This window comes from Hoplias malabaricus, chromosome 2 (genome assembly GCF_029633855.1).
Source record: "Hoplias malabaricus isolate fHopMal1 chromosome 2, fHopMal1.hap1, whole genome shotgun sequence".
Lineage (NCBI taxonomy): Eukaryota > Metazoa > Chordata > Actinopteri > Characiformes > Erythrinidae > Hoplias > Hoplias malabaricus.
The window spans coordinates 18,330,951-18,345,015 of NC_089801.1; the positions used below are offsets into that span (position 1 = coordinate 18,330,951).

At 41.4% G+C, this 14,065-nt stretch overlaps 1 protein-coding gene across 2 annotated transcripts in view; it reads left to right on the forward strand.

The window, feature by feature from the left end:
- The first annotated feature begins 4,274 nt into the window (after window positions 1-4,274).
- arhgap31 (Rho GTPase activating protein 31) overlaps window positions 4,275-14,065 on the forward strand; it is a 32,841-nt gene continuing 23,050 nt past the window's right edge. For both annotated transcript variants that reach the window (XM_066658624.1, XM_066658625.1), the window contains exon 1: window positions 4,275-4,704. In XM_066658624.1, the coding sequence (XP_066514721.1) occupies window positions 4,605-4,704 (100 nt within the window). In that variant the 5' untranslated portion in view covers window positions 4,275-4,604. The remainder of the gene's footprint in view (window positions 4,705-14,065) is intronic.

Sequence of the window (14,065 nt, forward strand, 5' to 3'; positions counted from 1 at the left end):
CAGTTCAGGGTTCACTCGGTGCCTTGGATTCAGCTCAAAACACTGAATAATGGGGACGATCAGTGTTTCCCATAATACACATCTTAATTTCAGCTCATTATTCCTTACAGCAGTCATGTGATTACGCTTATGCACTCAAGGCTTTGATTTCCATTTAACTCCTCATATAATGTTAATTTCACTACATGTGCAGTTGTGTGTGTGTGGTGTGATGGTGTGTGGTTGCAGTGTGTGTGGTTGTGGTGAGTGTGGTGTGATACTGCGTTAAATTCACTCACTGAGATTAGAACTGCTCTCACAGTGTTTGGAGAGGAAATGCTGGCCTTGGTGTGTGTGTGTGTGTGTGTGACAGAGTGATGTCATCTTCCGTCCTGTCCAGCAGAAAGGCTTCATTGTCCACAGCAGGGAGAGAGGGACAGTATCTGTCCTCTGTGATAAACTCAGCTGTGGAAAACACACTCAGTGAAGCTCAGACTAAAGCAGAGGGTTCTGCTTTTAACGGATGGGGTTTAGATTTGTATTTTCATCATAAATTAGCTTTATTTCATTAACAATCCCAGCTCTGTGCCACTTTACAATAAAAGTACACTCATAAAGGTTTATTAATGGTTATTAAGTTGTAAATGTAGTAAAAGTCATAAATAAACGTTAATAACACATAGAAAGGCGGTGACCTGCCCTCAGTCGATATTAATCCTGTCACCTTCAGCACGTTTGTTAATAAGTTTAATCATTTAGCACCGGATTGACCTCTGACTGAATGTCTCTTTAGACACCGACGACAGTGTGGTGCACATTACATATGAATCAACTCAAATGTCACTGTTAGATGATGAAGAGGTCACTCCCTTTTTCTCTGCGTTACCAATGATTATTAATGACTTTTAAACGGAATGTCGGAATAAACGGAATAAAGTGCAAAGCGTCGGTAAGTGTTTATTCACTGTTTGAATTCCCACAGATACTCATGTGTAACTCGAGCTGTTTAGTTTTGTAGCACTGTCGCTAATGCAGTTAGCCGTCTCCTGAGTTTGGAGATATTTCCACCTTTCCAGTTCCACCTTAAATGGTGACATAATTTAGGGTGACCAGTCGTCCTCTTTTCCCCGGACATATCCTCTTTTTTAGACTTGTCCGAGCGGAATTTCACAAACGTCCGGGATTTTATTTTTCTAGAACTTACATAGAACTTCGAGAAGTTTCGTTCACAAACTAGTCCCGCCCTCCCCTACTCCGATTGGTTCACTTGAGTGAGAAGGGGGCGTGGTGAAGTAGCCTAAAATCTTCTGATTGGACGGTCTTACTGTAGAGCTACCGTTATTGGTCGATAACCTTCTCTGTAAACATTTAATTGGTCAGTCTGCACGTCAGTAGTCCTTGTTTACGTCAGGCAAAGCTCAGGTACCTACCCTCATCTCGAGCAGCTATCTTGAAACGTAAATATAAGTTCTCGGATGAATTAAAAAAGAAACTCCCATGTTTTGTGTAGCAAATAAAGGTGTAAAGGACCTAAAAGCACACATAGTTTTAGCTAAGCATACAATGGCAGCGAGGGGCGGGAACTTATCATCCCCCGAGACGTGTCCTCTTTTTCACCATCTCAGATCTGGTCACCCTATGTAATTACACTCTGGTGCCTGAGGCTATGGCAACATTTAAGGTAGAACTGGAAGGTTCAAACAGAAATCTGCTGAATAAGAATCTGAATTTAGATCTATATCACAGAAGAGTGAGGAGAGGGGGGGAATATCTGATTGTGGAACTCCTCTGAAGGTGAAGGAGTGCAGCAGCTCCTCTGATATCACTGCAGACTGGTGCAGAGCAGTGCTAGTTGCCTGGGAATGAAGCGTTGCTATTTTTTGTTTGATCAGTCAATGAGTGATACTGAAGTTGTGGATAAATTATAAGTGTTCATGTTTTAGTGACTAACGTGAATGTTATATTCCATTATTGCCAGCGGAGTGAAGGAAACAAACAAATAAACAAACAAATAAACATTTCCTAAACACTTTGGCTTTTATTTATGGTCGTTTGTTTTGTTGGGGGAAGATTTGAACCACTCCACTTTGTAACTCAGCTCCAAGGGGCAAGATCACACTCAGAAAGAAGGGGTAGAGGTTAAATAAGAAATGGGAATGGGAATGGGCTGGGCAGCAATTCCAAGCTCTGAGTTCCTATTTTTAGTCTTAAGTGGACACAGCCTTGTCCAAACAGTGGCTATTTCTAGACTCTTAGTTTAATCATATCTGGATGAAATGATCCAGCTCTAATTTTGACAGTAGCTTTGGTTCCGGATTCAGCTGCAGAAAGTTTGAAACACGTCACAGAAGGTAAATAAATCCCTCAGGGCCTCTGTGCCAAAGCGGTGTGAGCTGGACATTGGGAGCTGTGTGTTCCTGTCACAATTAAATGATTAGTGACCGCTCCTGAGGGCAGCAGATGGCTCTGTCACTCGATGCGTTCAGCTTCCATTAAAACTCTGGCTAAACTTTGGAGCTGAAGCATTTGGGGGAAATGTCTACTTCCCGTTTTTCAGACCTCTGTTGTGACTGCAATTTAAATTGTGATTGTTTTCTGTTGGGACAGATTGCCAGTTTGTCATGGTTGCGATGTCACAGCCTGTGTGTGCTTGACTACTTCTGATTGGTCAATGTAGTCAAGTCATAAATGGTGTGTTGTTAGGTTACACTTTGCCACTAACTTTTATCACCATCATGTGACATTTCTGAAAGTGATTATGATTTTAATTTGTTTATCAGAAATAGAGCACAGGGGATGAAGAATGAAAACATCCCTAAACAAACCAGTTTACGGTCCATAGAGAGGGTCCCCCACATGAGGGTGGCCATGTTTAAAAAATATTTAGGACAGAATGTCTGATGCAGGAGGCCACAAGGGTCAGTATAATGGCTGAAGAAGAATCTTTACAGTGTAAAACTTATAGGATTTCATTTAAAAATTCATTCATTCATTCATTCATTCATTCATTCATTGGGACAGGGTTAGTCCATCTAATTTGAACTGCACACTGTATAAAACTGTGAATATATATAAAACCATCAAAACTTCTCCTTCTTCGTTGGTCTGTCTCAGTGGTGATGGAGTGAGGGCTTCGTCGGAGCAGAGCTGAGTCTGATTTGAGAAAGAAATGAGACTACGCTGCAGCTAACGGGAACCATGTGTTGTTCTCTTCTTCTGCTCTCGCTCTTTCTCTCTCTTTCTCTCTCCATTTCCCCCCACTTCCCTTGCTCTCCGTCTGTTTTTGTTTTCCAAACAAAGCCCTGAACAGGAAACTCTGGAACTCAGGGAGCGAACAGGAAGTCTGAGAGCAGATTTCCTGTTTCAAAAGCACTAGAAAAAAACGTGCATGGCTTAAAAATGGAGAGAGAGAGAGAGAGAGAGAGAGAGACACTCAGAAACATACAGTACTTGTCCTGTGACCTCTGGTTGTTAGGCAATTCAAGTTAAAGTGCAATTCCATCAATTTATCTGGAGGATGGAGAGTGGGTTTGGTGTGAAATGCTCCACTTTGGAGAAACTTCCGGAGTCAAAACAAACACTGGAGGTGAATGGAACCAAATGTCTTCCTCTAAAAGCCCCTCACAGAACAGATATTTCTTTATAGATTTGAGAAGATTTGAGCCATTTATGGTTTAAGGCTCTCTTAATGGAAAGCGAGAGAGAGAGAGAGAGAGAGAGTGAAGAGGAATGGGGGGAGGTGTTAAAGAGGTCAGTACTGTGTTAACTGGTGGGCAGCAGTCATTCCTTAAACCCCCAAATCCCCAGCACCACCACCACAAACACAAACAAACAGACACACACACACACACACACACACACATACACACACACACACATACACACACTAAAATCTGAAAAAAAGAACTGTAGGAAATGAGACAGTTACATGAAAGAGAGAGAGCGGGGAAAACTATGAGAAATAGATAGAAAGACATGGAGAAAGGCTAGAAAAAGAGAAGAAGAGAGAGAGAGAGAAAGAGAGAGAGGGAGGTTTCTGTGGATCACTTCCTCTGGCTGACAGGCATCTGAGAGTGAGTGAGTGAGTGAGTGAGTGCGGGGGGTGTTGTGGAGAGAGGAAGAGGGGGTCAGGGGGAGAGCGGGAGAGTAAAAAAAGAAAAAAAGAAAGGAGGAGAAAAGAAGAGAAGAGAAGAGGAACGCCTACAGCGGAGAGAGGAGAGGAAGCCAGTTCACTGTGACAGGGGTTTTTTTCAGAGGGTGTTTTTTCGGGTTTGTTTCTCGGGACGGGCCTCGGACTCAGAACATTTTTCACTTCTGTTTGACTGCGGAGAGGTAGAGGGCTGAAGAAAAGGGAGAGAGAAAAGAAAGGCTGATGGAATAGTGACGTCAGACTTAGAGCTGAACTTCTGAATTCCTCTCCCACACCAAGCTCTCGCCGGACCCTTGGCCAAAATGTGAGCCCACCAGTCTTTTCTGTGTGTTTGGGACTACATTTGGAGGTGTTTCTCCTTCCTTTTCTTTCTTTTTTTGGGGGGCTGTAGCTCTTGGGAGGGGGTCCGATGCTTACTTTTGGAGCTTGCGGTTGTTTACTTTGATCTGGATAAACCTAAGAGCTGGATAAACAGATGAAGAATAAAGCCTCCAAGCAGAAGTCCAAGAGGAAAGGAAGTGAAAATGCTTTCGGCTGTGACCTGACCGTGTACCTCCAACATTCAGGACAAGAAGGTACCCCTCTCACTCCTTTATCACTTTCTGCTTTTACTTCTCTTATCGCTCAGTAGCTGCTCCTTGATGGCTTAGGAGGCAAAACCTTCATAAGACTCCCTCAGGAGAAACAGCTTTAAAAAACAAGTTAAAGGAGAAACGGTGGAGTTCTGTTTTTGAGTTCAGCTGCAGATAAAATCTGAGCCCAGAATGAGACTTTACTGAGATCTCCACTCAAGCTCAATAAGAGACACAGGGGACATTCCTGGACTCCTTCTCGCAGGAGACTCAAGATAAAGTCTACTCTGTGTCTCCGTCTGACTTCAGTGTCATCCAGGAGACACTGCTGAGATATTGTGGAGGAATTATATAGATATTAAGGAGATACTACTGAAATTTTAAAGTGGAATTACTGAGATATTAAGGAGACTTTACTGATGTTACTGAGACACTAGAGATATATTAAACAGACACTACATAGATATCAATGAAACTATGGAGATATTAATGAGTCACTAATACACATTAAGGAGATCACTTTCTTGTTTTCTGTTTTATAATTTCTCAGATTTTTTGTAATTCAGAAAATCCCTGGCTCTTTTTCTCCCTCCTCACACCCTGGATCTGATTTACTGCCGTTAATAACTATATAAAAGACTTCAGTATAAACACCAGCAACGTGGAAGAAACCAACACCCAGTTTCTGCCCGGCATCATCCTGCAGAACCCCAGACACAAAAACTCACTCTGTGTTACAGTCTCTAACTCCGAATACCTCTCAGTGGAACACGATGAGATGTTACCGTGTCTGTGACTGGCATTTTCCATTCTTTCAGTCGTTCTTGTCTTTACTTAGACCCTCAGAGCACCTTTCGATAAACTCTGACCCAAGTCCTTCACAAACTGAGTGTGCAGACAGTAGAGCCAACAGGAAACAGAGCGTTCAGATATGTTTACAGACTGTAAAATTTAGTTCGCGATTGTAATCAAAAAACCCTTTTTAGAAAATTCAGATATCGTTTCCTCACAATTCATTAACGATCAAGTGTGTTTGTGTATTCGAAACTGGTCTAATGTGTTTACGAAGCCCCAATGTCTGTAAATTGTTAAAAAAACAAAGTGTCTCGGTCTGGTATGCTAGTCTCTCTCTCTCTCTCTCTCTCTCTCTCTCTCTCTCTCTGCTCATGGCAGACCATTCAAACGTTGAAAAGCATGAACCGAGATGAGGACGTTGCTCTATTCGTGCTCCACAGGTGGATAATATTGACTTATTTTTGCTTAAGGTGGAAATGTCTCCAAACTCATGAGACGGCTAACTGCATTAGCGACAGTGCTACAAAACTAAACACCTCAAGTTACACATGAGTTTCTGCGTTGATTCAAACAGTGAATAAAAACTTACAGACAATTTACACTTCAGACGCGTACAAACTACAGTCGGTTTTCTCCTCAAACACACCACTCCACCTTAAAATACACTGGGATTACAGGTACGTTCCCTTTAAAGAAGCATTTGTTAATTTAATATCTACGTAGACTCTGTGTGAGCTCTATATAGACTCTCTATAGGCTCTACAGATACTACATATAGACCCTGTCGATAACTGCACTCTGTGTAGTCTGTATGTAGGTCTAACACAGACTGTTTAGACTAACCTACACAGGCCCTGTTCAGATGCTATGGGGACTTTGTACTCTCCTTAGACTTCATGTAGACTCTTTGTTGCCTCTATACAAGAGGTGTAATCTGTCTATAAAGACTCCATAGAATCCAAGTTTGAAGGCTGTATAGTTTCTATGAAGAGTCTTTGTGGCCTGTGTAGACATTTTGAACTGTAAAGCCTCTATAGGGTCCATGTAAACACTATGTAACCTCAATATTGTCTCTGTGCAGGATCTGTGTCGATGCTGTGTAGACCCTAGTTAGACTCCATGTTTGTGGATGTTTACTTTAGAACACAGCAGCTGTCCTTCACACTGTGTGAACATTACATGATGAATGGACCATGAGAAATGCTCCAAAATGACTGAATAAAATCATTTTACATGGACTTCCTTTCATTGTTATAAGGGTTAATACCTTCTCCTTTAAAGATACAATTTTAGAGATATATATTTTTTCTTTGGATGGTGACAATACACTTTATATAGACTCTGTAGATTTTGTCAAGTCTTCTTGTAGACTGTTTAAAGACTATACAAGCTCTACACAGTTTCTGTAGACTCTGTCAAGCCTCTGTAAAAATAACGCTGTGTTGTTTCTATGTAGACTGTCTTATACAGACTCCACATGGACTCTATTAAGACTCTGTACAGACTCCTTCAAGACTTTATATAGGTGCCGTACAGACTCTGAGTCTCAGCCTCTCAGCCCGTGTGTTATTTCAGTTTCTCTGAGTGTGTTTACAGACAGATTCCTGCTCGGGTCACTGAGAAAACACTCGGGGTGAAGGATAAATAAGAAAGAAGGATGGAATGAAGGAGGGAAAGGTGGGGGAAGGTGGAAGAGAAGAGAGAGTAGAGAGTCAAAGCTTGGGCTAGACATATTTCACTCATTTCCTTTTTTACATAAAAGCCATTCTGAGGCCGATGCTCATTGGCCGTGTGTGACTTTTTTGAACGTGGGTGTGGCCCTGCACCCGCCCTTTAGTCTTCTGCCCAGCTGAACTGTGGGATAGCTGTCATAATTGCAGGAAAAGCCATGCCCCGTTTAAACTGATTCTAAATCAGATATTTTCAAGTGTGTAGTCCTCCCTTTAATCAGCGTGAGCTGTAAAACTGACCCCAGAGCAGCAGTGGGATGCTGTAAGAAGCTTTTGTTTTAGATCCTGTTTACCCACACATTTCATGAGTGTTGGCAGACACTAAAGAGCCTGCCAGTTTTGTGCATGTACCCGTTTTTCTTTGCTAGGACAGAAGCAGCGTGGAACAAATAGCGCGTTTCTTTTTTTAGCCGCATATTTGTAGCTGCTCGTGGGTTAGGCTCCTACAGTAAGTACAGTTCTGTCAGAAAAAAAGTGTTGGAAGACTATGACTGTGCTAACATTACTGTGAATGAATATTTAAACAAAGCCAGTGAGTCCTTGAGTTTTCTAATGGCCAGATAAATAAATAACTTCCACTAATCACACCTCTTTCAGTAAGTGTGTTTAGCAATAATAGGCCGTATATTATTTATGATTTAACGTATATGATTTATTTAGATGTAAAATAAATAATGGGGCCTGCTTACAATTTTCATAACTAATTTCAAGCACGTTTTAGACCCAAACTTTCTCAAACGTCACAAACCAAAAGAGCATTCACAACAATCTCATGTAGTGACTTTCTATGAGCCTCTGTTACAGATGGATGTCTGGTTCCATTCACCACCACTGTCTGACAAGATTCTCAAAAACCATACTCTCCCTTATTCTGTTTACATCTCAACTGTTTAATGAAAACACCTTGAGCTTAAACCATTTTCCTAAGCTTGCAGTGAACAGTTCACAGTTTCCACAGCGCTGCCTGTGGATTAAAGTTCAGATTTCTCCCCAGATTCATGCCTTATTCTCAGTGGACAGTTTCCTGAGCTGACTAACACATATTCCGCTTACTCTAATGACTTTACTCCAGAGACGCTCTATAACCTCAGCGGCAGGATGTGAGTTACACACTGAGGAAGAGAAGGAACGTCATGATTCTTCTGTGTCTCAGCTTGAATGCAGTAGGTGGGCCATGTTTAAATCCATGGCTGGGATTTGTAAAGTCTGTATAGAATATATAGGCTCCACTGACACTCTACGTAGACTCTGTGCAGTTTTTCTTTAGTAAACTTTGCTCAGTTTAAACCAGACAGTGTCGACTTTGCATATGATTTGTACAGACTCTACGTAGACTATATAGGGTCAGTTCAGATTATCTGTAGACGGTGTAGATTTTACATAGACCGTGTGTGGTCTTATTTAACCCTTTTCTTGCTATAGATTGGTAGACTCTACAGAAAAGACAGTGTAGAGATTCTATGTGGTCACAGTGTTGTGTCTATACACTAAATAGACTCTGTAAAGATTCAGCTAAAGACTATGTAGACTGTGTAGACTCTAGGTAGACTCTATGTGGAATCTACGGCCACGGCAGGGACGAACGGTTCTGACCATGGACGGGGAACTGTTCTGGTGGCTCTTCCACACAGAGACCATAATCAGGGCCTCAGAACCGCTCTCTAGGAGGGGCTTAAATGGCGTAAATTGGCTCGTTAAACTTCTTGCTGCTCAAATGTGAAGTTATTCTGCAATGCAACATTTTTACAGTTGTGTAACAAGTACAGTCTCTCTTTAAGTGCAGTGTAAATGTGTGTAAATGGCTAAATAAATGAACACTGAGAGTGTTCATGTGTTTTATAGTTTTACACTCACTTTGTTAATTTAACACTAATAATGGTCATTTAAAGGAACACTAGGTAAGATTAGGGTTTTAAAAGATATATTTTGCTACTGGGGCTCCCCCTAATGTAATGACCTTTATATACAGCATTCTGGTGAGGGTGTGTTTTCCTACCCTCCTCCTAAAGGTTCATAGTGGAGTTTCTGCAGTGCTGAGCACAGAGTATCAATCACAGAGGCTCTGTTCTCGCTTTTACAGGTCAATGAAGCATCACAGTGACTTTGCAGCTGTAATTTTAAGGTTAAATTATCACATAGTGTTCCTTTAACACTGGTGAATTTGCTGTGTACATGGAGGACAGAGCAGATGCCGTGTATCACGTAAAAAGCTCACGTGGAACTGGTGGCACTGAGCATGCATTAAAGGTGTCACCAGGGAGGCCAGTGTTGATTTAAATATAAGAGTATGATGTGGCTGTAAAACTGGCTTGGATGGGAGTGGGTCTGGGATGCCAGACTTCACGATTGATGTGTCATGGACTTAATTCAGTGAAACACAGACGAGGGGAAGAGCCTACCCGGTGACCCCTGTGAAGAGCTCGTGATGTACAGTTGGGGTTTGGGTTCACATAGGCTGGGCCTAATGAGTAACTGTAGTTGTTAGCGGTAGCTGGTTGCTGATTGGATCATAAACGGCCACAGCAACCCTTAGAGGTTAGGTGTAAGATACTTAAATGTTCGAGAATAGATAATTGCAAGAATGTGGTGGTTGCTGGTAGGAAGAGAGTGAGCTGGGCCCTATGTGAAGCTCTAACGGACTGGTATAGGATATCTGACACCATATCCTGTGTATAATTCTGTATTATATAACGTTTTAGTGGCTATAACATGCCTTGATCACTCCTGTTGGCCACAGATCCTTTTTCTGCTGTCTTTGTTCAATATTCACAGTGTAAACAGTCAAAAACGAATAGTTCTCAATTTATTTAGCATGCTATCTCTGAGGTCAGGGTGGAACTGTGTGACCGAACACATCCAATGACTGCAATAACTATTGCTAATTATTACGATACGCCATGCATTTCCTGCTCCTGATTTAGCAATGGAAAAAGACTCCATAAAGACTTTATGCACACTATTCAGACTAGGAAAAGATTATAGACAGACTACACTGTTTTCTAGGTCATTTTTAACTTGCCTTGAAGATCTCAAGAATCCTCTGTGCAGTCTATGTAGACGGTGTTTACTCTTTGTAGACTCTGTGCAGTGTCTGTATAGATTCGCTGGAATTTGGTTGAGCTCCCAGATCTTGTGTGTGTGTGTGTGTGTGTGTGTGCATGTGCATGTGTGTGTGTGTGTGTGTGCATGTGTGTGTGTGGCTTGATGAAAAGAGGAACCCTGTGATGCACATATGTTAACAACCTGGCAATGTGTCAGCTGACATCAGAAAGATCAGCAATGTGTTACACAGTTGACATCTGTGTGTTCTGACTCATATTTATATATTAAAATATGTAGAGTTCAAAAACAAAATGTGCGAAAAACGCCTGATGGATAAAGTGGGTAAATAAATGTGATTTTCACAAACATACACTCAAACATGATTTGGACTAAAGCAATTACAGCAGAAAAAACAGTCCCGCACCGTGTTCTCCCTGTGTCTGTGTGGGTTTCCTCCGGGTGACTCTCTGTGAGGAGTGTGGTGTGTTCTCCCTGTGTCTGCGTGGGTTTCCTCCGGGTGACTCTCTGTGAGGAGTGTGGTGTGTTCTCCCTGTGTCTGCGTGGGTTTCCTCCGGGTGACTCTCTGTGAGGAGTGTGGTGTGTTCTCCCTGTGTCTGCGTGGGTTTCCTCCGGGTGACTGTCTATGAGGAGTGTGGTGTGTTCTCCCTGTGTCTGTGTGGGTTTCCTCCGGGTGACTGTCTGTGAGGAGTGTGGTGTGTTCTCCCTGTGTCTGCGTGGGTTTCCTCCGGGTGACTGTCTGTGAGGAGTGTGGTGTGTACTCCCTGTGTCTGCGTGGGTTTCCTCCGGGTGACTGTCTGTGAGGAGTGTGGTGTGTTCTCCCTGTGTCTGCCTGGGTTTCCTCCGGGTGACTGTCTGTGAGGAGTGTGGTGTGTACTCCCTGTGTCTGCGTGGGTTTCCTCCGGGTGACTGTCTGTGAGGAGTGTGGTGTGTTCTCTCTGTGTCTGAGTGGGTTTCCTCCTGGTGACTGTCTGTGAGGAATGTGGTGTGTTCTCTCTGTGTCTGCGTGGGTTTCCTTCAGGTGACTGTCTGTGAGGAGAGTGGTGTGTTCTCTCTGTGTCTGCGTGTGATTATCTATGGGTGCTCTGGTTTCCTCCCACGCTCCAAAAACACACGTTGGTAGGTGGATTTGAGACTCAAAAGTTTCCGTAGGTGTGAGTGTGGGAGTGAATGTGTGAGTGTGTTGGGGGGGGGGGGCTGGACGGTACAATTCATTGTTAAGTTTTATGTCTCCTCTGCCTGCCTCATGCATATATCATGTCATATGGTCATGTGCATTGCGTCCTCATTAAAGTAGCACCTGCACAAATCAGAGAAGGCATTATGTGTAAGTAGCGATCTAGCTTTTTAAAAAACTTTATTGCCTTCAGTAAATCGTACATGAAGATGTTCGATCGTTCAATTTTACCGTTCCACCTTAAATGCTGCAGTGGCGACACACAGGTTTCAAGCTGAAGATGTGTTTTTAGGCGCTTAGGACGTAACTCCGTCGGCTTTTAAGGTGGAACAGAACATTCAGAGAAGCCAGGTTTTTATGTGAACTGTTTAGTACCTGTACTGTTTTATTTTCTGCACAGTATAAGCAGAAATGTATACAACCCATCAAGAACATCTACTACAAGCTCAGTATATAATGTATGCACCATTTTAATGAGTTTTTTTGAACATGAACCTAAAACCTGTATGTAGCTGTGAGGAGGTCTAGAGTAAACACAAATATTACTGCAGTGAATCAATACATTTACATTTGAACTTGAAGTACATGGCTGAGGCACACCGGTTAAAATGTTGGTGTTTTTTTTTCTGAAAAAGAAAAAAAAAACGTGTTTCACTACATGATTCACTAAAAGGGAGTTTACTTTGGTGACTAACAGTAGCCAAGCTTCTATTTATTCCCACCACTCTCCCCTTAACATTTCACATTTTAGTCGCTGTACTGGTTCCAGTGTGAATGGATGAGACAGGACACAAGCCTAAGCTGACTTTCAGTGACATTATTCCTAATTATTCAGAATTAATTAACACATGGTTCCTGTGGAAGAGATTCTCTATAATATGAATTTCATTTTCAGGGCAAGAAAACTGCTGACAGATTGTGATTATTGGGTGCTCTATGTCTTTAATGTTAATAAGGTACAGGCCTAAATTTCATATGAAAGTAACCAGTAGCATTGTATGATGTGGAATGCGACACATTAGCTGGTGTAATTGATTTATAATTAATGTCCTGCAGACATTACAGTAAACAACAACCCGCTCTCACACCTACTCATGATATCGGAGACTGCAATATTCGTCACATAGTCGCATATTTTCGACATTTTATCCAACAATATCACAATCATAAGTGTATGGGTAATTACCATATAAACACTATGTGACAGTAACACTACAACTCTTCCTCATTACAGCCGTCATTACTCATAACATAGAAAAAGGCATAATGCGAATTACAAAACATAGGTTCTTATTCCAACAAAGGCATAAAGTATTTTATTATAATATTTCTCCTAAGCAATGCTTTTTATTGGTGTCCTACTTTAGCTTTAACTCTAACAACAACATTTCTTTCACTTACTATTTTTGACTAATTTTCAAAAGGTTATTACTGAAACGGACATTTCTCTAGCCATTATTTGCTTCGATATTTTAGCAAATAATAAATTAGTAAAGTTGTATTCTCCGTAAATAAAAATAAGACAGTGGTATTAATGGATGGTAATGACGCCTGTGAGGAAGAGGGATTGGGCTAATAACACGGATAAAAGATGTTCTCGTGCTGTGCAGTGCACATTATTTAAGTTTTGTTTGTTTATTGACATCAAGTTTAAATGTTGAATTCCATCTAAAATTGTGAACACTGTAGTTCTTTAGAAAGTTGAAGAAAATCTGTTTGGCTTAGTTCTTTGTTGCTTGGGTCATTTTATTCCAAAATAACCTGCTAAACCTCTATAAATATCAGGGGTTTCTGCAACCGTAAAGCAGTTTTAACTTCTAAAATCCTATTAGGAACTACACGTAATACTTAAAGAGATTTTTAAAATATCCCTTTTGTCAAAGCTGTGCTTAAAATAAGTTTTAGCATTTGAAGGTACTCAGGAAAGTACTTGAGTTCTTGAGTAAATAAAGCTAGCTGCTACCCACCTCAGACAAATTCCATTCCTTAGAGGATCTGGAAATCGTTAAAACATTATCACAGTCATATTTTTGAGATAAAAAAAAAAGGAGACAGAAAAATGCCTCAGAGTAACACACAGCTCAAAACGGCTAATGGGAGCTGATTAGCATGCAAAAATGTGGCTAATGCTACAAAAGTATTGCTAGATTTGCTTAGCTATTGAGTAGATTACCTTGCAACTACAGGTCTATAATAAATGTGGTGGATTTTTCACAGCTTTGGAGCTCTCCACAGAAATGTGCTTGTTTCTCATTTGTGAGTTTAACTCACAGATGTGAGTCAGATATGAGTCGGTTAGCATAGTTTTCGCCTAACAGCATTTCTGGAACTTGTTAAAACATTACCACACTCACATTTTCAGGACAAACAGAGCTCAGTATGGAATTAAAATTGGTCTTAAAAGGGTTCTTTACCTGCTAACATTTGTTAATGGTTTTATACATAAGTATGATGTTTATACATTCCACACACACACACACACACACACACACCTTGTTTATTCTGTTTAGAAAAACATTGACAAATAGAACAGGATGCTCTGGAGTAGCTGCACATGGTAGCTGCGCATGTTAAGGGTAGGGGGTTTAAAACCCCCCAGGAC